General features: G+C 43.2%; 2 protein-coding genes across 2 annotated transcripts; both read left to right on the forward strand.

The window, feature by feature from the left end:
- The first annotated feature begins 624 nt into the window (after window positions 1-624).
- LOC106590651 (TLC domain-containing protein 4-B) lies at window positions 625-25,657 on the forward strand. The gene is made up of 7 exons (XM_014181786.2): window positions 625-908; window positions 9,667-9,836; window positions 11,780-11,869; window positions 11,998-12,056; window positions 13,003-13,097; window positions 18,187-18,260; window positions 21,659-25,657. The coding sequence occupies exons 2-7, from the start codon at window positions 9,682-9,684 to the stop codon at window positions 21,972-21,974; spliced, it is 789 nt and encodes a 262-aa protein (XP_014037261.1). The 5' UTR covers window positions 625-908; window positions 9,667-9,681; the 3' UTR covers window positions 21,975-25,657.
- Window positions 22,283-27,496, forward strand: LOC123731547 (uncharacterized). Its single transcript, XM_045710823.1, has 3 exons — window positions 22,283-22,298; window positions 22,797-23,436; window positions 23,506-27,496. Exons 1-3 carry the CDS (start codon window positions 22,283-22,285, stop codon window positions 24,047-24,049), a joined length of 1,200 nt encoding a protein of 399 aa, XP_045566779.1. The 3' UTR covers window positions 24,050-27,496.
- The last annotated feature ends 190 nt before the right edge of the window (window positions 27,497-27,686 follow it).

Here is a 27,686-nt window from a genome sequence, read left to right on the forward strand (position 1 = left end):
AAACAAGTCAGCATCATCAATATGTCTAGCAAGGATCCAGACCACAAAATGCAACATCCCCTGGCATGTAGCTTCAATCATTGTATTTGATGGCCATACTGTCATGTCATAACCTGTCAATATAATAATCTCAATAATAACAGTTTCTACTACATTGAACCAGAACATGCAGGAAAGACGGCTATGGGGATAAATCTTCCCAGAAGCCTATTTTAATAGGACAGGTGGATTGGCTTGGGGAGCCGATGCAACCCCAAATCTCAAGCAATATTAGCCTATTTATTGCTTGAGCGTGGGTCAGCCCAAAACTGTGTCACCAATCAGGCCCCCGAGGACTGTAATTTCCCACCCCTCCAGTCTAAACCACCTGGTAGGCCATACGTCACCCCCCTTTAACACCATCTGAGTCACAGGACCAATGTGACTGACAGGGTTCTAACCATGGTCTTTTCAGCAACACCAAATATTGTCTCTGTTGATCAGGGAGACAAATTGATATTAGCAAATTCACATGTATTTCATTTAACGCGTGTGTGTGTGTTGGGAGGGAGGGGGTGTATCTGAATAGGCCTATCTCTTTAAGAATGTAGCTGTAATTCGATCCTATATGATAGAGTGCCCTGCCCTACTGTAACGTCCCCATCATTTCCATAAACGAGCGTCAGTTTCGCTGCATCACACACACCGCTGTCAATTTGCGCGTTATGTGGGGTGGATTTATCATTCAGTGCAATGCAGTTTAGAGCTACGGTTCTCGTTTGCACGGTAAAATCCGACTTGAAGGCTCCGAGAGAGCTATATTAAAAGTACTAAACATAACATGGCATCGGACAGAATTTGCCATGCCGTCGCACCATCACAAGCCAGTTGAGTTCGGAACAGAGATCTAAATGGAAGCCTGAAGAAAGGTAAATCTGACTGTTCATGTGTGTCTCTTAGGCTGTTCGTTTATGATTTTGAACCATACGCTATGTTACAATTACAGTAAAGGGAATGCCGTTCGTGCAATGCAACGTGGGCTGGTCCGTGCATGTTGTTTTTTAAATTGGTTGAAATTATCCGAATGAAAATGATAAAGGAATACATTGACTGAATTATCTTTGAATGTAAACGCATCTACCACGATGTAACTGCATAGTTTCAATGTTACAAGTTATGTCCCACCGATTCTGCGATTGATATGCTACATTACAAATACTGTATATATGTATATACACACATGCGCAGGGTTTGTTTCATTGGTTCATTTCATAGGCTACACATTTGCAGCATAGGCCTACATATTTTTTCTTATTCATTTTAACCTTTATTTAACTAGGCAAGTCAGTTAAGAACAAATTCTTATTTACAATGATGGCCTACACCGAACGAAGCCAATTTTGCGCCGCCCTATGGGACTCTCAATCACGGCCGGTTGTGATACAGCATGGATTCGAACCAGGGTGTCTGCAGTGACGCCTCTAACACTGAGATGCAGTGCCTTAAGACAGCTGCACCAGTCGGAAGCCATAAAGAGAAAAAACATTTAAGTAGACATAACAATTAGATGAATGAACAAAACAAAGACATTTGATGTTGATTAATAAACCAGCTCGGAGACTTCCTTCACAACGGAGTGTGTCCGTTTATGACAGCGACTGGTGCTTCTAACAACGTACTGGGAGCTAGATGATTTGATGATGGGGATGCTAGATTATGCAGTTGGTTTGCTGGCCCTGATGTTGGCCTCAGCCTCTCAGTATCCTCTCTGTAATGCCAGGTCGGGTGATGCATGCAAGCAAAAACCCCAAGCCCAGATTGTTGAACAGATACTCTAGCAGGGGTTGGCAATTCCAGTCCTCGAGGGTCCAATTGGTGTCACAGTTTTGCCCCAAGGTAACACAGACTCCAGTAATCACCTAATCATTATCTTCAGTTTAGAATGCAATTTGATTAATCAGCTGTGTTTTGCCATACGTGTTTAATGCTTTTTGACCTGTCCCCAAATGAATATAGTTGGTTAAGAGTTAGTTTTGATATTTCAATCTGCGTGGTCTGATCGCGTCTGGTTTGGGTGGACAAAATCAACATGCGGGCACACGCTTGCATTGTAATGATTTTTTTTTTTTTTACACATACATGTCATTCAGTCATTGCGCCCACACTGCTCGCACGCATCAATGAGCTTCTGTGTAACCAGGCACTAACATGCTGACCAGACCGCACATGTGCCTGCACTGACTTTACAGTCAATAATACAGTAGAAAAAATAAAAATCTATGTACAGTGAGTGCAAGGGAGGTAAGGCAATAAATAGGCCATAGTGGCGAAGTAATTACAATATAGCAATTAGACATTGGAATGGCAGATGTGCAGAAGATGAATGTTCAAGTAGAGATACTGGGGTGCAAAGGTTCAAGATAAATAAATAAATAAATACAGTATGGGGATGAGGTAGATTGGATGGGCTATTTACAGATGAGCTATGTACAGGTGCAGTGATCTGTGAGCTGCTCTGACAGCTGGTGCTTAAAGCTAGTGAGGGCTAGTGAGGGAGATATGGGTCTCCAGCTTCAGTGATTTTTGCAATTCGTTCCAGTCATTGGCAGCAGAGAACTGGAAGGAAAGGCGGCCAAAGGAGGAATTGGCTTTGGGGGTGACCAGTGAGATATACCTGCTGAAGCGCATGCTACTGGTGGGTGCTGCTACGGTGACAAGTGAGCTGAGATAAGGCGGGGCTTTACCTAGCAGAGACTTGTAGATGACCTGGAGCCAGTGGGTTTGGCGACGAGTATGAAGCGATGGCCAGCCAACGAGAGCGTACAGGTCGCAGTGGTGGTTAGTATATGGGGCTTTGGTGACAAAACGGATGGCACTGTGATAGACTGCATCCAATTTGTTGAGTAGAGTGTTGGAGGCTATTTTATAGATGACATCGCTGAAGTCGAGGATCAGTAGGATGGTCAGTTTTACGAGGGTATGTTTGGCAGCATGAGTGAAGGACGCTTTGTTGCGATATAGGATGCCGATTCTAGATTTAATTTTGGATTGGAGATGCTTAATGTGAGTCTGGAAGGAGAGTTTACAGTCTAGCCAGACACCTAGGTATTTGTAGTTGTCCACATATTCTAAGTCAGAACCGTCAAGAGTGGTGATGCTGGGTGGGTGGGCAGGTGCGGGCAGCGATCAGTTGAAGAGCATGCATTTAGTTTTACTTGCATTTAAGAGCAGTTGGAGGCCACGGAAGGAGAGTTATATGGCATTGAAGCTCATCTGGAGGTTAGTTAACACAGTGTCCAAAGAAATTGCTAGGTTACTTGTAGTATTACAGAGAAGCAACAACAAATAAATATACACACACACACACACACACACACATACTAACTCTCCCAGGATGACCCAACATGTTTTCAAAGACTCCATCCACCCAAGTCATAAACTGTTCTCTCTGCTACTGCACGGCAAGCGGTACTGATGCACCAAGTGTAGAACCAACAGGACCCTGAACCGCTTCTACCCCCAAGCCATGAGACTGCTAAATCGTTAGTCCTTGCCTCGATTCGGCAGTCTAGTCCAGATCATCATGGCATTTGTAGTTGTTTATGATAGCCACATTAGCAGCTAATTAGCATTTCATTTGGGGGGGGGTAAATACAGGCAAATATATTGATAAAAGTAATCTGTCCTAGAGAGATTTACACGGTTATCAAAACGTCACGCCAGGGTAAGCCTACATGAAACACAGCTTTTATTCGAAGTGTTTCTAAAATTCGCTATGGGAAAAATGAACGGTGGAAAATGATTGGAACCATTTCCCTATTTGACCGCTAGGTATTATGGGTATTATGACACCTCTACTGTGGAGATGGATTATCTATCCTGTAGCCTAGTTACTTTATTCCTAGTTATATTTGCATATCTACCTCAATTACCTCGTACCCCTGCACATTGACTCAGTACTGGTACCCCGTGTTTATAGCCAAGTTATCGTTACTCATTTTGAATTTATTATTACTTTTATTATTTTGTGTTATTACCTTTATATTATTTCTCTATTTTCTTTCTCTGCGTTGTTGGGAAGTTAGCCTTTCACCTGTTAGTTTCACCTGTTGTTTACGAAGCATGTGACAAATACAATTTGATTTGATGACTCCATCCTTCAGGACCTTTTTTTGATTGTAAACCACAGTGATTGAACTAGCTCACTGGGAGAGTCATCAGAAGCTACAGCAGATGTCCTTTGTGATTGCGTGCGTGCGTTCATTGCTTTCTGCGCTGCGGAAGCTATGCTGATGCGTGTATCTCTGAGTGGCAGGATCTGTCTGTTTTATTGCCACACATCAGTGCTGTGGCTGAGACAGGCTCTCTCCTGGGTCATAGCCCTAACACTGCTGCTGGATAAAGGCTTTACAGCTGAGGCTGGGGGCTGGGGGCTGAACCTGCAGTACACAATAATAGTCCCTTGCACAGGGGGGATTCGCAGTGTAAAAGCCGAGTAGCCAGTCGACTGGTACAGGCAGTAATAATACATGAGTGTAAATGTTGTTACCTGAAGTGACAGAAACATATTTGGAAAGCAGAACTAACATGCTTACTAGCTGCATTTTACTGCGGGAATGGTTACTGGCGGAATTCATGTGGCAACATAGTACAGAAAGGAAGTCAGGAATTGATGTTCTAGGGTGTCCAATCGCAGTAGTATCAGGAATTGATGTTCTAGGGTGTCCAATCGCAGTAGCATCAGGAATTGATGTTCTAGGGTGTCCAATCGCAGTAGCATCAGGAATTGATGTTCTAGGGTGTCCAATGGCAGTAGCATCAGGAATTGATGTTCTAGGGTGTCCAATCGCAGCAGCATCAGGAATTGATGTTCTAGGATGTCCAATCGCAGCCGCATCAGGAATTGATGTTCTAGGGTGTCCAATCGCAGCAGCATCAGGAATTGATGTTCTAGGGTGTCCAATCGCAGTAGCATCAGGAATTGATGTTCTAGGGTGTCCAATCGCAGTAGCATCAGGAATTGATGTTCTAGGGTGTCCAATGGCAGTAGCATCAGGAATTGATGTTCTAGGGTGTCCAATCGCAGCAGCATCAGGAATTGATGTTCTAGGGTGTCCAATCGCAGTAGCATCAGGAATTGATGTTCTAGGGTGTCCAATCGCAGTAGCATCAGGAATTGATGTTCTAGGGTGTCCAATCGCAGTAGCATCAGGAATTGATGTTCTAGGGTGTCCAATCGCAGTAGCAACCACGATAATCTCCAGCTGTTCGGGTTCTCCTCTGCATAGAGACTGCATTGTGTGTAAGTGGTGTCTGCTGAGCTGGCTCTTGTTGGAGCCAAAGGCTTATCTGTACGGATCAGCGCCTTCTACGCTGCACAGTTCAGAAAGGAAGATTCTGCAGCAGAAGGAGCCTATCTCTATGGATACTTCCTGTAGAACTCCAGGGATCGCTGTTGTGTGCTACAGTTTGCCTTCTAGTCTGCTGACATCGTCACAAGCTCAATGGAAACCAAGAGTTTTGTTTGATGCATAGGGCCTATATGGTCAGATGGAATTAAACGTATGCCCCAGTTACACCTGCCAGCTAGGGTTACCTAAAAGAGCTCAACTACCAGGCTATGCCAGTTGCTGTTTAATGAGGGGAACCATTTCATCCAGTATAAGACAGGTGGTGACGGGGACCATCTCAACCAGTACAAGACAGGTGGTGACGTGGACCAGCTCAACCAGTACAAGACAGGTGGTGACGTGGACCAGCTCAACCAGTACAAGACAGGTGGTGACGGGGACCAGCTCAACCAGTACAAGACAGGTGGTGACGTGGACCATCTCAACCAGTACAAGACAGGTGGTGACGGGGACCATCTCAACCAGTACAAGACAGGTGGTGACGGGGACCATCTCAACCAGTATAAGACAGGTGGTGACGGGGACCATCTCAACCAGTACAAGACAGGTGGTGACGGGGACCAGCTCAACCAGTACAAGACAGGTGGTGACATGGACCATCTCAACCAGTACAAGACAGGTGGTGACGTGGACCATCTCAACCAGTACAATACAGGTGGTGACGGGGACCATCTCAACCAGTACAAGACAGGTGGTGACGGGGACCATCTCAACCAGTACAAGACAGGTGGTGACGGGGACCATCTCAACCAGTACAAGACAGGTGGTGACGGGGACCAGCTCAACCAGTACAAGACAGGTGGTGACGGGGACCATCTCAACCAGTACAAGACAGGTGGTGACGGGGACCAGCTCAACCAGTACAAGACAGGTGGTGACGTGGACCATCTCAACCAGTACAAGACAGGTGGTGACGTGGACCATCTCAACCAGTACAAGACAGGTGGTGACGGGGACCATCTCAACCAGTACAAGACAGGTGGTGACGGGGACCAGCTCAACCAGTATAAGACAGGTGGTTACGGGGACCATCTCAACCAGTACAAGACAGGTGGTGACATGGACCATCTCAACCAGTACAAGACAGGTGGTGACGGGGACCAGCTCAACCAGTACAAGACAGGTGGTGACGGGGACCAGCTCAACCAGTACAAGACAGGTGGTGACAGGCCACCTATTGAATCATGAGCAATACAATGGACCAGGCAAAACTATCAAAAATATACTATTGTATTACAATAAACTTATTTCAGTTACAGGTTAAAAAACAACTGGCAATCTTCTTTCTTCAAGCAAGTATCGCAATAATACATACCCAGATGGTGTCTTCTGCTCTACTCAGGCAATAATACATACCTAGGACTTGAAATCATGTACTGTCACTTTAAGACCATAAAATGACATTGCATATCATAGTATCATCATCATCATCATCATGACAAATCTACCTGACGAAGCCACCATCACCCAGAGCATGGGGAGGGGCCAAGTGACAAGAACTACAGAAGAAGAAACGATAGCCGACTACCCTAAAGTCCAGCCTATGACATGCCCACCATATCTTTACAGGCCTTTTAATATTTAGCCTACCCTGTGTTTATAGCCTAACACATTGTGCAGATCAGCAATGATCTACTCCAGTGTCTCTGGAGTAATACCTTGGCGCCATTTTCTAGGTGAACTCTTTTGTTTATTCTTTGCCTGCACCCTGTCCCTGGCAATATTATCGGCATTGCCACAAACACTTTATTATCCACAGCGCTTCCTCTGTTTGTGTCATTGTGCCTCTTTCAATCCATCAAACTTCATTAATAGATGCCTTTTCAAAGTGCTTAACAAATGAAATAATTACAGGGTGAATTGTTGACCCGCTGTTGGCTCCTCAGCATAAAGCACCCAGCTTCTCCACTCCCCTAGTTCAGCCTAAAGCACCCAGCTTCTCCACTCCCCTAGTTCAGCCTAAAGCACCCAGCTTCTCCACTCCCCTAGTTCAGCCTAAAGCACCCAGCTTCTCCACTCCCCTAGTTCAGCCTAAAGCACCCAGCTTCTCCACTCCCCTAGTTCAGCCTAAAGCACCCAGCTTCTCCACTCCCCTAGTTCAGCCTAAAGCACCTAGCTTCTCCACTCCCCTAGTTCAGCCTAAAGCACCCAGCTTCTCCACTCCCCTAGTTCAGCCTAAAGCACCTAGCTTCTCCACTCCCCTATTTCAGCCTAAAGCACCCAGCTTCTCCACTCCCCTAGTTCAGCCTAAAGCACCCAGCTTCTCCACTCCCCTAGTTCAGCCTAAAGCACCCAGCTTCTCCACTCCCCTAGTTCAGCCTAAAGCACCCAGCTTCTCCACTCCCCTAGTTCAGCCTAAAGCACCCAGCTTCTCCACTCCCCTAGTTCAGCCTAAAGCACCCAGCTTCTCCACTCCCCTAGTTCAGCCTAAAGCACCCAGCTTCTCCACTCCCCTAGTTCAGCCTAAAGCACCCAGCTTCTCCACTCCCCTAGTTCAGCCTAAAGCACCCAGCTTCTCCACTCCCCTAGTTCAGCATAAAGCACCCAGCTTCTCCACTCCCCTAGTTCAGCATAAAGCACCTAGCTTCTCCACTCCCCTAGTTCAGCCTAAAGCCGAACATTCACTGACTTGGTTGAGTTTTCACTGACTGACACACGTTCACAGCCGTCACGCTGAGACAGTCACACCACACTCACACCATGGATTTGCAGTAAGGGAAATGTCTGTGGTGCAATACAAGTGATAAGCTTGAGGTTGGCCCACAAATATTTCCTATCTTCTTGACCTAACCCCAGTATACTGTCTGTCTGGTGTCTACGTAGGCAGTTCCTGTACCTAACCCCAGTATACTGCCTGTCTGGTGTCTACGTAGGCAGTTCCTGTACCTAACCCCAGTATACTGCCTGTCTGGTGTCTACGTAGGCAGTTCCTGTACCTAACCCCAGTATACTGCCTGTCTGGTGTCTACGTAGGCAGTTCCTGTACCTAACCCCAGTATACTGCCTGTCTGGTGTCTACGTAGGCAGTTCCTGTACCTAACCCCAGTATACTGCCTGTCTGGTGTCTACGTAGGCAGTTCCTGTACCTAACCCCAGTATACTGCCTGTCTGGTGTCTACGTAGGCAGTTCCTGTACCTAACCCCAGTATACTGCCTGTCTGGTGTCTACGTAGGCAGTTCCTGTACCTAACCCCAGTATACTGCCTGTCTGTCAAAAACCAAACTACTAGGAGTGCAGCTAGACAGCTGCTTATCATGGTCATCTCAAATAAATCATCTACAATGTACAACTGCATGCATGATCAGAAGGATAGATAAATATTTACCGGGAAAGATTCTTAAGCAAATAACACAAGCTTTCATTGAGAATCAGGTGAAGTACTGTTCTGTGGTCTGGGGAAATGCATCAGCAAGTGAAGTTAGGAGGCTGCAGAATGCACAGAACAAAGCAGCAAGGATTGTTTAAAGGTGGAGATATGGTTCTTCTGTTGTAGTCACACACACAACGTTCTTGGTTGGTCATCAGTCAACAAGATAATTGAAAAAAACATGCTGATTTTATTTCATAATATACATCATTTAAAACGGCCAAACTCTATTTACAACGGTATTCAGTTGGTAAGAGACATTCAGTCAATACTAGGAATAGATTGTCCACCATCTATGTGTTATCCAGACAGAAAAGAGAAATAGGCAAAATAAAGAGCAATAAAGAAATTGAATCATTTATCTGAGCAAACCAGAAACCTTTCATTATATAAATTCAAACAATACTTTAAAACCATTTAAATATAATACATAGGGAAGTTGTGCTGGACTATGGTAGATGAAGAATCAATCTATCGTTTTAGACTGTTAGAGTATTTATCTGGTCAATATGTCAGTGTATTATGTCTGTTTGTAACAGTGTGTTATGTGAAAATGTGATGGTATTATAAATTGTGTTTTAATGTTGAAGGACTCTTGGAAGATTAGTCCAAATTAGGACTAAAAGAGATCATAAAATCTCTCTTCTCTCGCTCTCTTCTCTCCTCTCTTCTCTTTCTCTTCTCTCTCCTCACTTCCCTCTCTCTTCTCCCTCTCTCTTCTCTCCTCGCTTCTCTCTCTCTTCTCCCTCTCTCTTCCCCCTCTCTCTTCTCTCTCTCTTCTCTCTCTCCCTCTTCTCTCCCTCTCTCTTCTCTCCCTCTTCTCTCCCTCTCTCTTCTCTCCCTCTCTCTTCTCCCTCTCTCTTCTCCCTCTCTCTTCTCCATCTTCCTCTCTCTTCCTCTCTCTCCAGTGGGGTTAGGCGGCCATGGACCTGTTCAGCCAGCTGATCCTAGTCATCTTGGTCACCAGTTTCCTCTCCTTCCAGTGGCTCTTCCACCGGGTCAGTCCCTGGGTCTCCCCCCGCGCCAGTCCTGGCTTCCTACGCCTGGCAGACCAGCAGAAAGTGGAATGGAACTCAAGGTACATTGGCTACTGGCTGCAACACTGATATCATATGATCGTCCTTCGTGTGTCACTACATACATGATCATTTCGACAGTCTGCTATAAATCTGTTATTGTTGTTCATGTGTCAATGCCTCAAGTCACCCAGATGTTTTCACAGGTCAATACTCAGGTCAATACACAGGTCATTTACACAGGTCATTTACACAGGTCAATTACACGGGTCAATTACACGGGTCAATACTCGGGTCATTTACACAGGTCAATACACAGGTCAATACACAGGTCAATACACAGGTCATTTACACGGGTCATTTACACAGGTCAATTACACAGGTCAATTACACAGGTCAATTACACAGGTCATTTACACAGGTCATTTACACAGGTCATTTACACAGGTCATTTACACAGGTCAATACACAGGTAATTTACACAATGTGGCTCCTTATCTGGGGCGGCTGGTATCCTAGTGGTTAGAGCGTTGGACCAGTAACCGTAAGGTTGCAAGATCAAATCCCAGAGCTGACAAGATAAAAATCTGTCGTTCTGCCCCTGAACAAGGCACTCTTCCTAGGCCGTTATTGAAAATAAGAATTTGTTTTTGACTGACTACTTAAATCAAATAAATCGCACCAGATGCTCTTATCAAAAGATCTGCCGTGAACACTATTATTACATCATGTATTCCAAGAATGTTCCATGACTCATAACCATCATGTTGTCATGACCACCCCACACATTCTCAGTTATTACAACCGTCCATGTATTATATATTGACTTACTATTGACTATTGACTTGACTATTGACTTGACTATTGACTTACTATTGATTTACTATTGACTTGACTATTGACTTGACTATTGACTTGACTATTGACTTGACTATTGACTTGACTATTGACTTGACTGTCTGCAAAGGCACTGCTGTTTTGAAGATTACAGATGAGCCTCAGATGACCCTGTCTGTGAAGGTTCTGTAGTTGTCTGGTCTTGGTCTGGCCCGTGCCAATGGCCAGGGGGAGAGATGAACAGACTGGCAGACAGACTGGCAGACAGACTGGCAGAGAGTCAGTCAGTCAGATAACAGAGAGTCTGTCTCTCTGCTATCTGACTGACTGTCTCTCTGCTATCTGACTGACTGTCTCTCTGCTATCTGACTGACTGTCTCTCTGCTATCTGACTGACTGTCTCTCTGCTATCTGACTGACTGTCTCTCTGCTATCTGACTGACTGTCTCTCTGCTCTCTGACTGACTGTCTCTCTGCTATCTGACTGACTGTCTCTCTGCTATCTGACTGACTGTCTCTCTGCTATCTGACTGACTGTCTCTCTGCTATCGGACTGACTGACTGATTCTCTGATATCGGACTGACTGACTGATTCTCTGATATCGGACTGACTGACTGATTCTCTGATATGTCTGACTGCCTGATTCTCTGATATGTCTGACTGCCTGATTCTCTGATATGTCTGACTGCCTGATTCTCTGATATCTGTCTGACTGCCTGATTCTCTGTCTGACTGCCTGATTCTCTGATATCTGTCTGACTGCCTGATTCTCTGATATCTGTCTGACTGCCTGATTCTCTGATATCTGTCTGACTGCCTGATTCTCTGATATCTGTCTGACTGCCTGATTCTCTGATATCTGAGTGACTGACTGACCCCTGAACAGTGTTTCATCTCATTGGGCTGAATCTGTCTGCTGGTGGCCGTGCAACCAGAGAGTTAATTCACCCTGCGCCGTCCTGCGCTCTGCACAGGAACGCTTAATCTGCATCACCTATTACAAAGTGTTTTATCACAGATTTAACAAGGTGTGTGTGTGTGTGTGTGTGTGTGTGTGTGTGTGTGTGTATTTTATCACAGATTTAACAAGGTGTGTGTGTTTCATCACATATTTGACAAGGTGTGTGTGTTTTATCACAGATTTGACCAGGTTTCTGTGTGTTTTAGGACGGTGTCCACACTTCATGCCCTGGTGGTGGGGTTCTTTTGCCTCTACATCCTGCTGTTTGACGACGCCGTCAATGAAGACCCCGTCTGGTGAGGACTCTGTTGCTTTGTTGTAGTGTGTGATGGTAGCACGGTGTTGTGTACATATCGTTACTGTATGTTATATAGAACCGTGTTGTAATGTGTTGAATGTTTTTCCCGTCTTTTTCTGCCAACAGGGGAGATCCCACACTTGTGAAGATAAATGTTGGCATGACAACAGGCTACCTCATATCTGGTGAGATCTCACTGACACACTTTTGTCGCATACACACTTTCACCGTTCCTCGTTCACTACAGGCCGTCTTTCAACGTTCCTCGTTCACTACAGGCCGTCTCAATGTTCCTCGTTCGCTACAGGCCGTCTTTCAACGTTCCTCGTTCGCTACAGGCCGTCTTTCACCGTTCCTCGTTCGCTACAGGCCGTCTTTCACCGTTCCTCGTTCGCTACAGGCCGTCTTTCACCGTTCCTCGTTCGCTACAGGCCGTCTTTCACCGTTCCTCGTTCACTACAGGCCGTCTTTCACCGTTCCTCGTTCACTACAGGCCGTCTTTCACCGTTCCTCGTTCACTACAGGCCGTCTTTCACTGTTCCTCGTTCACTACAGGCCGTCTTTCACCGTTCCTCGTTCACTACAGGCCGTCTTTCACCGTTCCTCGTTCACTACAGGCCGTCTTTCACTGTTCCTCGTTCACTACAGGCCATCTTTCACTGTTCCTCGTTCGCTACAGGCCGTCTTTCACCGTTCCTCGTTCACTACAGGCCGTCTTTCACCGTTCCTCGTTCACTACAGGCCGTCTTTCACCGTTCCTCGTTCGCTACAGGCCGTCTTTCACCGTTCCTCGTTCACTACAGGCCGTCTTTCACCGTTCCTCGTTCGCTACAGGCCATCTTTCACTGTTCCTCGTTCGCTACAGGCCGTCTTTCACCGTTTCTCGTTCACTACAGGCCGTCTTTCACCGTTCCTCGTTCGCTACAGGCCGTCCTGGCCATCTTTAGCCACACTTCGGCAACATTGGTTATCGACATCGGGAACATCGGCTATTTCAGTTGTGTTTTGTCCTTTTTGTCTGTACCAGAAAATGATTGTTGTTTAGTTTCATTTCTGAACCCAGCTTTTTGTTCACCTGCTGCAGTATGTTCTCAGTTAACCCCTGTGTTGCTCTTTTCCTTTGTCTTCCAGATCTGCTGTTAATATTTTACTATTGGAAGGCGATAGGCGACAAGTTTTTTGTAGTGCACCACCTGGCTGCGCTGTATGCTTACTACTATGTACTGGTGAGTTCCCTATTGTCCAATAGCAGAACATGTAGGCATGATGGGAAAGATACAGCTAAAGGTGAACAGCTGTGTGATGGTGATGGCAGGGAGGGTGAGTGAGTGTCATGCTGTGTGATGCTGAACGCAGGGCTGGGTGAGTGCTAACAAAGCTTTGCTCCTGTTAGGTCCACTAGGACTCTGCTTGTGAGAACATCTGACGTTAACCTACTGGCACTAATTTCACATGTTCTTCTAAATGCCTCTCATTAGCTAGTCCTCAGCTGTTGAAAAGACAAGCAGGAAATCCGTTAGATTAGAATGAGGTCAAACTCTACTGTAGGCTTGGCTTTAGGATTCTGTGTTCAGTCACACAAATTAGATGTTGTGTTGTCCAGTTTTGGGGAGTTGCTTGTTGATTGTCTCTTGTTATGAAAAGGGTTGTGGTTGTGGTACAAGAAAATGTGTTATTTTGTGTTTAGGATGATCGTTAGCGATAGTTTGGATTGAAAGAACATTTGATAGGTTTGATATCGTTGAGTTTCAGGTATGATCATGCTTCATCAGCACTGTCTTGTCAAGCAACTTGTCTCGTTTGACTGGACAGTGACAGAGAAACTGGTTATAACCACTATAACAACTGTTTATAATGCTGAAACAGGTTGTAAACTGGGTATAACGCTGAAACGGGTTGTATGCTGGTTAAAGCCACTATAACCACTAGTTATAATGCTGAAAAAGGTTTTAAGCCCAGTCATCCAGGACACTGCTGTTCACCCTTGGTCTGTAGTCTTCTAGGTCACCTGGTTCTATAGCTCATGATTATGGCTATGATGACAGTGTTGCTATTTTTTGCATGGAATGCTTAGTGATGGTAGTGGCCGACACCCTCATTTCCTTTCCCTTCCTCATCACCTTCCCATTAAAAGCCCTGCTTTTCTTTCACTGACCCCTCAGCCTTATATAGAGCTGTGCTGGACTGAGCTGAGCTGAGCATGCCTCCATTTCTCCTGGCTTTCCCAGGTCTCTAACAGTACTGTGTGTGCATGCCAAAACAACTTACTTCCTACCTCCTACTGTTCTGTCTCCTTTCTCTCACACTGCCCCACTATTTCCACAGTTTCTTCTCGCTTGTCTGTTATGGCAGAGGGCCCTTGAAAGCAACTGAAATGTTAATGATAACACTTTGCCATGTATGATGCTTAAATGCATCTCGTCTATGAATGTGTGCTCACTGAAATGCCCCACACTAGCTCTGTGAGGGCTCACCTACCTAACTTCAAGCCTCGAGCGTCTCTGTTTTAAATTATTTCATTTTTTACCTTCATTTAACTAGGCAAGTCAATTAAGAACAAATTCTTATTTTCAATGACGGCCTAGGAACAGTGGGTTAACTGCATTGTTCAGGGGCAGAATGACAGATTTTTACCTTGACAGCTCGGGGATGTGATCTAGCAACCTTTCGGTTACTGGCCCAACACTGCCGCCCCAGTAAGGCAAAGATCATGTCTTGATTCAGGCCAACCCAAATCCTTAAACCTTTTTACAATAATTATCCCTTAGCATTGTATGCGAATTGTATTCCTACCCAACTGGATTAAATGAATACACTTGAAGTACAACAGTATATGCATTGCAAAAGCTACCCTATCGGAGATGCAATGCATTCCTATGTAAATGTCTTTTTTTTTTACCTTTCATTCTAGAGACAGAAAGTCCATTATGTTAAAGCAACGGAGCAAAATGAACGGTGTTGTTGAAAACGGCAATACTTCTACTACTTAAGATAATTGACCATGAGGTTAAATTGTCTTGCTGCTACAACTGACAGGCCATCAGAAGGACGGATGACACGGTGGTTTAGACCATACTGTCACTGAAACATTCGTGACTTCTTAGCATGGTCAACATGAAGCACTTTATCAACATAAAACCCTCATTAACTATCATCCGACTTAATTCAGAACTTACTAATTGATTGACTTACTTTTTTTGTGTGATTCTTTTATTTATTTTTTATTAAAAAAAAAAAAAAAATGTAAATCAAAGCTGGTATATGTGAGTATGTAGTTAATTCGGTGACTAGGCATATTATTAGTTAAACCGGCTGTTATATTGCAGATTGTCTTCTGTTATTATTATGTCATACTAGATCAGTGGAAAAACAATAAGGTTATACTCAGAACTTCTGGTCAAATAGCTTGCTAAACAAAGCAAATGAATTCATAGGCTAATATTTGATTGCTATTTGAGTTCTAGAACTCATGCTAACCTATCAACGTTGGTGTTGCTTCTTTTTGTTGCTCGTAACTGTAGTTACACCTTTTCCCCCCCCCTAATCTGTCTGTCTATCTTTATCCTTTGCTAATATGATTTCTTAAAATAATATAGGCCCACAATCACCAGCAAAACATTCAAGCAAAAAAAAAAAAACGACCAAATTCAAATGAGGTTTTGTAGGATGTAAAATGTTCAGACCAGGGCTGACTCGTCTGGACTGAATCCTTCCTGTCTTGTCTGCTACACTGACCAGATCTGACCTATCTGTCCAGTAACAGTATGGACTTACCAGTATCTAGACGTATTAGCATAGAGATGCTGGGAAAGTTCATATCCTCTCTGGTATAGACTTGAAGCAAATGCATTGTGTCCTGACACGTCCATATCTTGAGAGTGAGTACATGCCATTTATGAACTTTTGTTATAAGGTAAGTTTCCCCTTTTGGTGTGTGCTATTTGGATCATTTTAGCCTGTGTTAGGCCTGAAATAAATAACAAATCATCAATCTACACACAATACCCCATAATGACAAACCAAAAACAGGTTTTAAAAATTTCTGCAAATTGATTTTTTAAAAACGAAAAAAAACGGAAGTATCATATTTACATAAGTATTCAGACCCTTTACTCAGTACTTTGTTTAAGCACATTTGGCAGCGATTACAGCCTTGAGTCTTCTTGGGTATGATGCTACAAGCTTGGCACACCTGTATTTGGGGAGTTTCTCCCATTCTTCTCTGCAGATCCTCTCAAGCTCTGTCAGGTTGGATGTGGAGCATCGCTGCACAGTTATTTTCAGGTCTCTCCAGAGATGTTCGAACGGGTTCAAGTCTGGGCTCTGGCTGGGTCACTCAACTCCATTCAGAGACTTGTCCCGAAGCCACTCCTGTGTTGTCTTGGGTGTGTGCTTAGGGTCGTTGTCCTGCTGGAAGGTGAACCTTCACCCCAGTCTGAGGTCCTGAGCGCTCTGGAGCAGGTTTTCATCAAGGATCTCTCTGCACTTTGCTACGTTCATCTTTCCCTCAATCCTGACTAGTCTCCAAGTCTCTACCGCTGAAAACATCCCCACAGCATGATGCTGCCACCACCATGCTTCACCATAGGGATGGTGCCAGGTTTCCTCTAGACGTGACACTTGACATTCAGGCCAAAAAGTTCAATCTTGGTTTCATCAGATCAAAGGATCTTGTTTCTCATTGTCTGAAAGTCTTTAGGTGCCTTTTGGCAAACTCCAAGTGGGCTGTCCTGTGCCTTTTACTGAGGAGTGGCTTCCGTCTGGCCACTCTACCATAAAGGCCTGATTGGTGGAGTGCTGCAGAGATGGTTGTCCTTCTGAAAGATTCTCCACAGAGGAACTCTGGAGCTCTGTCAGAGTGACCCATCGGGTTCTTGGTCGCCTCCCTGACCAAGGCCCTTCTCCCCTGATTGCTTAGTTTGGCTGGGCGGCCAGCTCTAGGAAGACTCTTAGTTAATCCAAACTTCTTCCATTTAAGAATGATAGAGGCTACTTTGTTATTGGGGACCTTCAACGCTGCAGACATTTTTTTTGTACCATTCCCCAGATCTGTGCCTCGACACAATCCTGTCTCGGTGCTCTATGGACAATTCCTTCGACCTCGTGACTTGGTTTTTGCTCTGACATGCACTGTCAACTGTGGTGTGTGCCTTTCCAAATCATGTCCAATCAATTGAATTTACCACAGGTGGACTCCAATCAAGTTGTAAAGACATCTCAAGTATGATCAATGGAAACAGGATGCACCTGAGCTCAATTTCCAGTCTCATAGCAAAGGGTCTGAATACATATGTAAATAATGTATTTCAGTTTTTTGATTTTGAATAAATTCGCAAACATTTCTATAACCTTTTTCGCTTTGTCATTATGGGGTATTGTGTGTAGATTGATGGAAAAAAAACTAACAATGTAATCAATTTTAGAATGCAACTTAACAAAATGTGGGAAAAGTCAAAGGGGCTGAATACTTTCCGAATGCACTGTATGCATGGCTAATCATGGCTAATCATGGCACATTTGGCTAGTGGCTGAATGTCTACTCGTAAAATCCTGGCTGTATGCGCACACTATGTTGTTAGCAGTGGTGCTAACAACAAGGGAATGTAATTTAGCTGTTTCACTGCCAAAACTCACCCTTTTCAATGAGTCACTGAAGCCTCATAGCTGTTCTCATAGCTGTTCTCATCGAAATCATGTGAATGGGTTTATTAGGGTCTACTGGAGATGAAATGGAACAACCGATGAAATGGATAAATCCTTCAGAAGTTAGCTGAGCCTCCCGTGGGATGAGCCTTTTTCTGTTTGATCTGAAAAATAGAAGAAGAGCCGACCTATATTCAGAAAGTGATTTCAATTATTTAATTTTAGATCTGAAAATGTCTCCTTTTAATCTCAGCTTTGGTTCAGCACTGACAGATCAAAAGGTCTCTTCACCAAGATATCTGTAGTAGAGTTCTAACCCTCACGTACAGTATGTAATACCAAGTCTGTTTGAGAGTACCTTTTCCCCCGCTTGTTATTGCCGTTGGAAAATACATTTATCTTTGTATCTTAATATTGAGTGATCATGAAATGTACGTTTAATGCGCTGAAAAGTTCACTATGGTAAAAGTGAGATCTTCATTTTTTTTTTATTAATTATCACATGACTTGTGTTCTTTTGTTATTGATGATGGATTAATCTTTGTGGGCACAAACGGTGCGAAGGCCTCACTTTAACTGCTGTGATGTTTGACCAAATGAAAAAGCATTTTGACTCCCTTCCTTTCCTGTTTCATTGTTTCTTTCTGTTTTCTTTTTACGTTGTTCCTCCAGAGACAAGGAATGTTGCCTTATTTTGCTAACTTCCGTCTGCTTGCAGAGTTCTCCACGCCGTGTGTGAACCAGCGGTAAGTCTAAGATGTACTGTATATAAACACATTTATTATGTCTATGGTAGGTACCACCCACACTGAGGCCTGAACTTTCTAAAACAAAACTTTTTTTTTTAACCTTTTATTTAACTAGGCAAGTCAGTTTTTAGAACAAATTCTTATTTACAATGACGGCCTACCGGGGAACAGTGGGTTAACTGCCTTGTTCAGGGGCAGAACGACAGATTTTGACCTTGTCAGCCTCGGGGATTTGATCTTGCAACCTTTTGGTTACTGGCCTGCCGCCCCATCTTAGACAGGGCAGTGACACTCAGAGACCTTGCAAAGCTGCTGCGGAAGAAATACACTTTGTTAACCCTCATACTACCTACATATTTTACACACATGAATTACCAACGGGGGTCATTTTGACCCCAAGAAGAAACTGTTAGAGATAATCTTAACAAACTATCAACTTCATTCTTATCAAAACGTCAATAAACATGGAAATAATGTTTTGAAATAAAAAGTAACCAAAACAGACTGTTCTTTTACCAAAATTACAGTTAATTAGTATATTCCGTAAAACGAAAATATACATTTTTCCCTTAAATAATGTGTAGCTTTTCTTTCCAAAGTACAATCCACTTAAGTACAAAAAACAACAGATTTATGGTAATTTCATTGTAATGCCATTACATATTTTGAAGTAAATACACATTTTGTCATATTTATCTTGTAAAAAAAACAGCTGCCATTACATTTTTTTTTTTGTTGAAAAAAAGTGATTAAAAAAGTGATTCATCCATTGATCTTGAGAGACAGTGTCCAACAATTTATTAACTTACACCAAAGCCAGTATTATCATTGCTGCTAGTGAAACAATGGGAGAGGTAGGGCCTGTGGCAGGAAGCTTTAAAAAAACATGCCTAAATCCTCATTTCCAACCAAATGTTATAGCAACCCAAATATCCTAACAAGTTGCACATGTAGAATATTGGAGGAATTCTGGTATTTATATAACCTTTCCCGTGAAATATTTATTTTTCAGAGAAATCAAATCAAACTTTATTTGTCACATGCTCCGAATACGACAAGTATAGACCTTACCGTGAAATGCTTACTGACAAGCCCATAACCAACAGTATGGTTCAAGAAGAGTGAAGAAAATATTTACCAAATAAACTAAAGTAAAAAATAATAAAAAGTAACACAATAATATAACAATAAAAAGGCTGTATACAGGGGGTACCGGTACAGAGTCAGTGTGGAGGCTATATACAGGGGGTACCGGTACCGAGTCAGTGTGGAGGCTATATACAGGGTATTACGGTACAGAGTCAATGTGGAGGCTATATACAGGGTGTTACGGTACAGAGTCAATGTGGAGGCTATATACAGGGTGTTACGGTACAGAGTCAATGTGGAGGCTATATACAGGGTGTTACGGTACAGAGTCGATGTGAAGGCTATATACAGGGGGTACCGGTACACAGTCAATGTGGAGGCTATATACAGGGGGTACCGGTACACAGTCAATGTGGAGGCTATATACAGGGGGTACCGGTTCAGAGTCCATGTGGAGGCTATATACAGGGGTTACCGGTTCAGAGTCCATGTGGAGGCTATATACAGGGGGTGCTGGTACAGAGTCAATGTGGAGGCTATATACAGGGGGTGCTGGTACAGAGTCAATGTGGAGGCTATATACAGGGGGTACTGGTACAGAGTCAATGTGGAGGCTATATACAGGGGGTGCTGGTACAGAGTCAGTGGGAGTCAATCCAGAAACCTGGATTCAAATCAACTTTTTTTTAGATTTGCCCTAGAATAACTACTTTCGGGGAATACACACCACTACAGCTGTGTAGATTTACAGCGTATCTGAGTTCCGTTTTGCAGTTCTATTAAGTATTTATACCATTGGCAGACTCTATTCCATTGGCATAGTTTTATATGCACAAAAATAAGGTAATTTTGGTTTTGTACACAGTCGTACGATATGTGGTACAGAAAAGGACAATCTTAGGGGAGTACATGGGAAAGAGCTATATCTCTGTAGATGATCTGTCCATCTGGTCTAAAGCACTGATACAGGTCCCCCTCCACCTCTGGTGGTATGGATAACATGTTATTATGTCTCCAGACGTCCAAAATGACCCCAAACATCCATATTGATACAGAAACACTAAACAATGATTTTGTATTTATTAAGAACAAGTTGATTGACAAAGTCATGAATAATTGAATAAACCATTTTTGGGCTATGATAAAAAAAAAACATGCCTCTGGTGTCAAAATGAGGCATGCTTGAGGGTTGATTTGTTTAAAGCCAAGTCCCATACACCCATGTTTACGATTTTCATATATTGATTTTACTGGATATGTTTTATGTTCACACGTGTGAAAGATGTTGTTTGAATCCTGTTAGGCCCAAAGTTAAACTTCAGTTTGCTCATCCTTTACATCGCTGTACTTTTTCTTTACATCGTTGTTCTGACTGTGACTTTCTTTACATCGTTGTTCTGACTGTGACTTTCTTTACATCGTTGTTCTGACTGTGACTTTCTTTACATCGTTGTTCTGACTGTGACTTTCTTTACATCGTTGTTCTGACTGTGACTTTCTTTACATCGTTGTTCTGACTGTGACTTTCTTTACATCGTTGTTCTGACTGTGACTTTCTTTACATCGTTGTTCTGACTGTGACTTTCTTTACATCGTTGTTCTGACTGTGACTTTCTTTACATCGTTGTTCTGACTGTGACTTTCTTTACATCGTTGTTCTGACTGTGTCTTTCTTTACATCGTTGTTCTGACTGTGACTTTCTTTACATCGTTGTTCTGACTGTGTCTTTCTTTACATTGTTGTTCTGACTGTGACTTTCTTTACATCGTTGTTCTGACTGTGCCTTTCTTTACATCGTTGTTCTGACTGTGACTTTCTTTACATCGTTGTTCTGACTGTGACTTTCTTTACATCGTTGTTCTGACTGTGACTTTCTTTACATCGTTGTTCTGACTGTGTCTTTCTTTACATCGTTGTTCTGACTGTGTCTTTCTTTACATCGTTGTTCTGACTGTGCCTTTCTTTACATCGTTGTTCTGACTGTGCCTTTCTTTACATCGTTGTTCTGACTGTGACTTTCTTTACATCGTTGTTCTGACTGTGTCTTTCTTTACATTGTTGTTCTGACTGTGACTTTCTTTACATCGTTGTTCTGACTGTGACTTTCTTTACATCGTTGTTCTGACTGTGACTTTCTTTACATCGTTGTTCTGACTGTGCCTTTCTTTACATCGTTCTGACTGTGACTTTCTTTACATCGTTGTTCTGACTGTGACTTTACATCGTTGTTCTGACTGTGACTTTACATCACTGTACTGACTGTGCCTTTCTTTACATCACTGTACTGACTGTGTCTTTCTTCCAGCTGGTTCTTTGAAGTGTTAGGTTACCCCAAGTCCTCCAAGCCCAACATCGCTAACGGGATGGCAATGGCCCTGGTCTTCTTCCTGGTTCGCATCGCCGTCATGCCCCTCTACTACAGCCGCATGTGGTCTGTGTACGGCACCGAAGCCTTTTACCGCGTCCCGCCGGAAGGCCGCGCTGCCTGGATCATCTCCAGCGTCTCGCTGGATGTCATGAACGTCATGTGGATGCATAAGATCGCCCGCGGCTGCTACAAGGTCATGTGCTCGGCCCGACGGCACAAAGTGGAGACACGAGATAATGGAAAGACTGACTAAGAAGCAAGAGGGATGGTTGATGTAATGGTTAGGGGAAACCCATTGAACCACTGTCCCCTTTGTAGTGCACAATTGGATTAGTACCTGACTGTTTCAGGGGTCAACTAACTCACACCAAAAGCCAAGTCTCACACAGACTGAATTTTATGCTAGTTGACGCAGCACATTTTTGCTCCCCTTTTGAGATTGGAGCATTGTGCTGGATGTGGACAAAGGGACAATAACTGGGGCAGTGGTTGGTGAAACTGTTAGCAACACTTTCTGTGCATGGCCAATTATTTTTCTGTGCATTTTATCACAAAAGAGGCATGTCTGGGATGACGTGTCTGTTTTTCCCCAGCACTTCACCAAGTCAAACGTTTACTGCTTGTTCCAGACCATAGACTCAATGTGTGATGTTCATGTGCTCCCCAAAGGAACATGAAGCCCCTCACTTAATGTTGCTCTTTTTAATATTCTGGTTGTCTGAATCCCATAGGTTATAGATTTACATTTTGAACACAGAGGAATTAATTATTGTTCAAATGGTGAGTACAAATAAAATAACAGTTTTTGAAAATCAGTTTTTTGGGACACAACCAACCCAACCAACCTATCTAACCCAAATAGCCCGACCAACCCAAATAGCCCGACCAACCCAAATAACCCGACCAACCCAATTAACACATGCAGGAAATCTTGTTGTAATTGTGTCATTAAAAATCTGCTGTCTGTCTGCTGAGGAAGGGCGGAGTCTAGCGTCTTCCTGTTTAAACCCAAACTGACTGTCTGTCAGAACACTGGATGGACATCTAGTGCAATCAAACCTATATCCAAGATGAGTGAGTTCAACTGAAAGAAACCTCTCAGTGAGACACTCTGATACAGAGACCGGCCCTGGCTCAAAGACAGACAGACCCCTGGCTCAAAGACAGACAGACCCCTGGCTCAAAGAAGACAGACAGACCCCTGGCTCAAAGACAGACAGACCCCTGGCTCAAAGACAGACAGACCCCTGGCTCAAAGACAGACAGACCCCTGGCTCAAAGACAGACAGACCCCTGGCTCAAAGACAGACAGACCCCTGGCTCAAAGACAGACACACCCCTGGCTCAAAGAAGACAGACAGACCCCTGGCTCAAAGAATACAGACAGACAGACAGACAGACAGACAGACAGACCCCTGGCTCAAAGAATACAGACAGACCCCTGGCTCAAAGAAGACAGACCGACCGACCCCTGGCTCAAAGAATACAGACAGACAGACAGACCCCTGGCTCAAAGAATACAGACAGACCCCTGGCTCAAAGAATACAGACAGACCCCTGGCTCAAAGAAGACAGACAGACCCCTGGCTCAAAGAAGACAGACAGACCGACCGACCCCTGGCTCAAAGAATACAGACAGACCCCTGGCTCAAAGAATACAGACAGACCCCTGGCTCAAAGAATACAGACAGACAGACAGACCCCTGGCTCAAAGAATACAGACAGACAGACACGACCCCTGGCTCAAAGAAGACAGACAGACCCCTGGCTCAAAGAAGACAGACAGACAGACCGACCCCTGGCTCAAAGAATACAGACAGACCCCTGGCTCAAAGAAGACAGACAGACCCCTGGCTCAAAGAAGACAGACAGACAGACCGACCCCTGGCTCAAAGAAGACAGACAGACCCCTGGCTCAAAGAAGACAGACAGACCGACCCCTGGCTCAAAGAATACAGACAGACAGACCCCTGGCTCAAAGAATACAGACAGACCGACCCCTGGCTCAAAGAATACAGACAGACAGACAGAGACCCCTGGCTCAAAGAAGACAGACAGACCCCTGGCTCAAAGAAGACAGACAGACAGACAGACCCCTGGCTCAAAGAATACAGACAGACCCCTGGCTCAAAGAAGACAGACAGACCCCTGGCTCAAAGAATACAGACAGACAGACAGACCGACCCCTGGCTCAAAGAAGACAGACAGACAGACCGACCCCTGGCTCAAAGAAGACAGACCGACCCCTGGCTCAAAGAAGACAGACAGACCGACCGACCCCTGGCTCAAAGAAGACAGACAGACCGACCCCTGGCTCAAATAGAGTGAGGCCTCCTATGGGCCACTCACACTCTGGTGAAAGTTAAAGTTGGTAAAGGGGGAAAGTTAAAGAAGAAATGTATAAATGGATTCCTTACATTTGTCCAGCCGGGTTCGATTTAGAAGGATTTTGGTTCTAAATATTCATGTTGATATTTTTGTTTCAATCAAAAATGGGACTGATGTGGGTACACTTTGCTGATTATGCCATAGGATATGTCACGCTGCTTGCTTGTCTGACCAAAAGGATGTCGAAAGGGAAACTTTGAGAATGTGTGAGTTGAAGCGATAGGGAAATGCATCGTGAGAGTTGTCAGCTGGATTCTGACATTCCTCTCTGATTTTATTTGCCCAGATGATATAAGACGTGTGACCTTTTTGTCCTCAACATTTTCAATAATTTATTAGACTTTAAATACCATAATCATGGTAACAAGTTGTTTTTCTCTTTTTCCAAACCTACTGTCAATACCAACGTATCTATACAGTCAACTGGTGCATGCTGGAATTAATTGTATGTACCGGGTATCAGATCAGTATGGAACTTGAGGATACGCCATGTTTGGACGAGGGGCCATTGGGACAATGTTATTGGATGAGTTTGTCCCCTCTGAGCTCGACCAATGGCTACTAACACTCACCTTGTTCTAAGATCTTGGTGTAAGGAACTTCTTCTGAACCGCATTAAATATTTATTACCAGTTATGTACTGGAGCAACTCCTCAATGTTTGTGTCTACATACACGGAGTGTACCAAACATTAGGAACACCTTTCCTAATATTTAGTTTCACCCCCTTTTGCCCTTAGAACAGCCTCAATTCGTCGGGGGCATGGACTCAACAATGTGTCGAAAGCGTTCCACAAGGGATGCTGGCCCATGTTGATGCCAGTGACTCAACCCAGTGTGCCTGGCACCTACTACCATACCCCGTTCAACGACACTGAAATATTTTGTCTTGCCCATTCAACCTCTGAATGGCATACACATACACAATCCATGTCTCAAGGCTTAACAATCCTTCTTTAACCTGTTTCCACCCCTTCATCTACAGTGGATTTAACAAGTGACACTAATAAGGGATCATAGCTTTCACCTGGTCAGTCTTTTCATGGAACGAGCAGGTGTTCCTAATGTTTTGTACACTCAGTGTATTTTTAATTTAAGGATACGTGTAATTTATTTGGTAAGAGGTATTCATGATGTATCTTTTTTGTAGATTTATGAGGAAACGTTTTCATGATACAAGTAACATACATTTATAATCAATGTATATTATGCCTGCCTTTTCTCTGAGCAGTTTAGTTTAATGGGCACATACACGCATTAAAGACTATTACTTGTAATTACTTAAGATTATTACTTATGAAAAGGTGTGTCATACCACATTTGCATTTTACTGACTGAATTACTTTTTTAAAAACAAAGTAGATTTGACAAATGTTTTTGTGTGAGGATACTTAATAAGAAATACTAGCATTGTCCTCATCCAAAATGAAAAGTTTACTTTTCAAAAACCTTTTCATTTATTGACATGTGTACTTTTATTTTCTATGGTGGACACAAAGAAGCATATTTTTAATGGTCTGTGAAATTAAAGAGGATACTCCAGTCATCATATTTGGCCCTTGTCATGTTCTGCAGTCTTGTTTTTACAAATTTAAAATGTTTACATTTTTAACACAAATTTAAATTTTTTTAACACAATTTACATTTTTAACACATTTTAATTGCACAGCAATCTTTTGTTACAACTTTTAATTTGTGTTCGTTTCTATTTCATAAACCCGCCTCAATGTGATTAACAAACCATGTTCACTGTGAAAAGGATAACATTTAAATGTTTGTGGAGGGGTGTAATATTGCCTGTGTCGACCGCCGAACGCCGCCCGAACAAGGAGAGGGACCGACTTCGGCGGAAGTCGTGTCAAGGGGATTATATGAATGTATTGTAATAAATAATTTCTAAGTTAAATGTGTGCCAGTATAGAGCAGCGTTAATTGAAGCTCTATACATTTCAGTTTAACTAAACTGTAGAAACCCTGACGTGTTCTTTTATAATCTCCTCATTATCAACTATCCTCAATGTTCACTGATCTGAAAGGATGGGTGGAAATATGGTTTACGGAAGGAAGGATTATGGGATGGAAGCGATGGTAGAGTTGGTATAGTCAATATAAGAACATCAGCGCTCAGTAATGTGGTCATACAGTCAGTCTGTGGTTGTGACAGTATGGTCAGTCTGTGGTTGTGACAGTATGGTCAGTCTATGGTTGTGGCAGTGTGGTCATGCATGATCATGGTCCTCTCCTCACAAACCCTCTCTAACTGCATGTGGTATTGCATGCAGATAACACTAAAATTAAAGCAATTTTATTGCAATATGTATTTATTATTTTCATCCTTTGTGTACATGATGATTAAACCCCCTGAGTATTATTTGGTAGGCCTACTTGTTCATCATGGAATTCAGAGATGATGATGATGGTGATGGTGAACATGTGAAAACCAAAATGTGGCTAATACCTAGCACAGAAATATCCAATTAGGAAAAGTATACATGAATATTATAACAATCAGCACATTTGCAATATGGGCAGTACAAATAAACATAAATAACTTACATTTTTGCATTTCATTTTAATTCTCTATTTATTATTCAAGTAAACCAGAAAGTACACTGGTGATGGTGCAAAATAGGCTTTCAAAACAGAGGTCCTCTCATTCTGCAAGTGTTTAGTGAATGACGAGGGGGAGAGGGATACACAGGCTAAGATGGTTCAGTGAAGTGAACCCTGAATTCTACAAATGTTCCAAAAACCTTGGTTGCTGGCCGTTGTTGACTTAGTTTTTGATCTTTTACAATACATGTCAAATCTGTGAAGATATGTGTTCCTTTTTATGATTTGACATTCATTGTTTTTATTAAAATGTTCAGAATGAAACGTAGAAGATATGGGGTCCAATGTTCACCCATAACGAGGAAGATATGTGGTCCAATGTTCCCCCATAACGTGGAAGATATGGGGTCCAATGTACACCCTTAACGAGGAAGATATGGGGTCCAATGTTCACCCTTAACGAGGAAGATACAGGGTCTAATGTTCACCCATAACGAGAAAGATATGGGGTCTAATGTTCACCCTTAACGAGGAAGATATGTGGTCCAATGTTCACGCATAACGAGGAAGATATGGGGTCCAATGTTCATCCATAACGAGGAAGATATGGGGTCCAATGTTCACCCAAAGATAAAAATATACTATGAAACATTCAGCAGCACCCTTTGACCTGTTTGAAGAAAGGGAAAGTTTAGCCTACATGTTGGGCAGAAAATAGGTACTTTTTAAATGTGTAATTGAAATTCAAACATTTGTGTCTTAATTGTAGACACCTGGTGCCATTTGTCTGGGTAAAGGAATATTTTAAGTGTCAATAAATGCTCAGAATCAAACAGTTTGCTTACTGTCTGTTACTTTATGAAGGGGACATTATGAAGAGGATGGGGGACATCATATATAACAAATGAATATACAGGTAACTGACAAAAATTAAGGAAACCTCAACATAAAGTGTCTTAATAGTGTGTTGGGCCACCAAAGCCATCAGACTGTAAAACAGCCATCACTAACACAGAGTGGCTGCT

The sequence above is a fragment of the Salmo salar genome, chromosome ssa29 (genome assembly GCF_905237065.1).
Source record: "Salmo salar chromosome ssa29, Ssal_v3.1, whole genome shotgun sequence".
In the NCBI taxonomy this organism is placed as follows: domain Eukaryota; kingdom Metazoa; phylum Chordata; class Actinopteri; order Salmoniformes; family Salmonidae; genus Salmo; species Salmo salar.

Coding starts and splice junctions, on each gene's coding strand:
- LOC106590651 (XM_014181786.2), top strand. CDS start 9,682: ATGGACCTGTTCAGCCAGCTGATCCTAGTCATCTTGGTCACCAGTTTC. Junction 9,837..11,779: donor AAAGTGGAATGGAACTCAAG/GTACATTGGCTA, acceptor TGTGTGTTTTAG/GACGGTGTCCACACTTCATG. Junction 18,261..21,658: donor ACGCCGTGTGTGAACCAGCG/GTAAGTCTAAGA, acceptor TCTTTCTTCCAG/CTGGTTCTTTGAAGTGTTAG.
- LOC123731547 (XM_045710823.1), top strand. Junction 23,437..23,505: donor ACAGACCCCTGGCTCAAAGA/ATACAGACAGAC, acceptor AAGAAGACAGAC/AGACAGACCGACCCCTGGCT.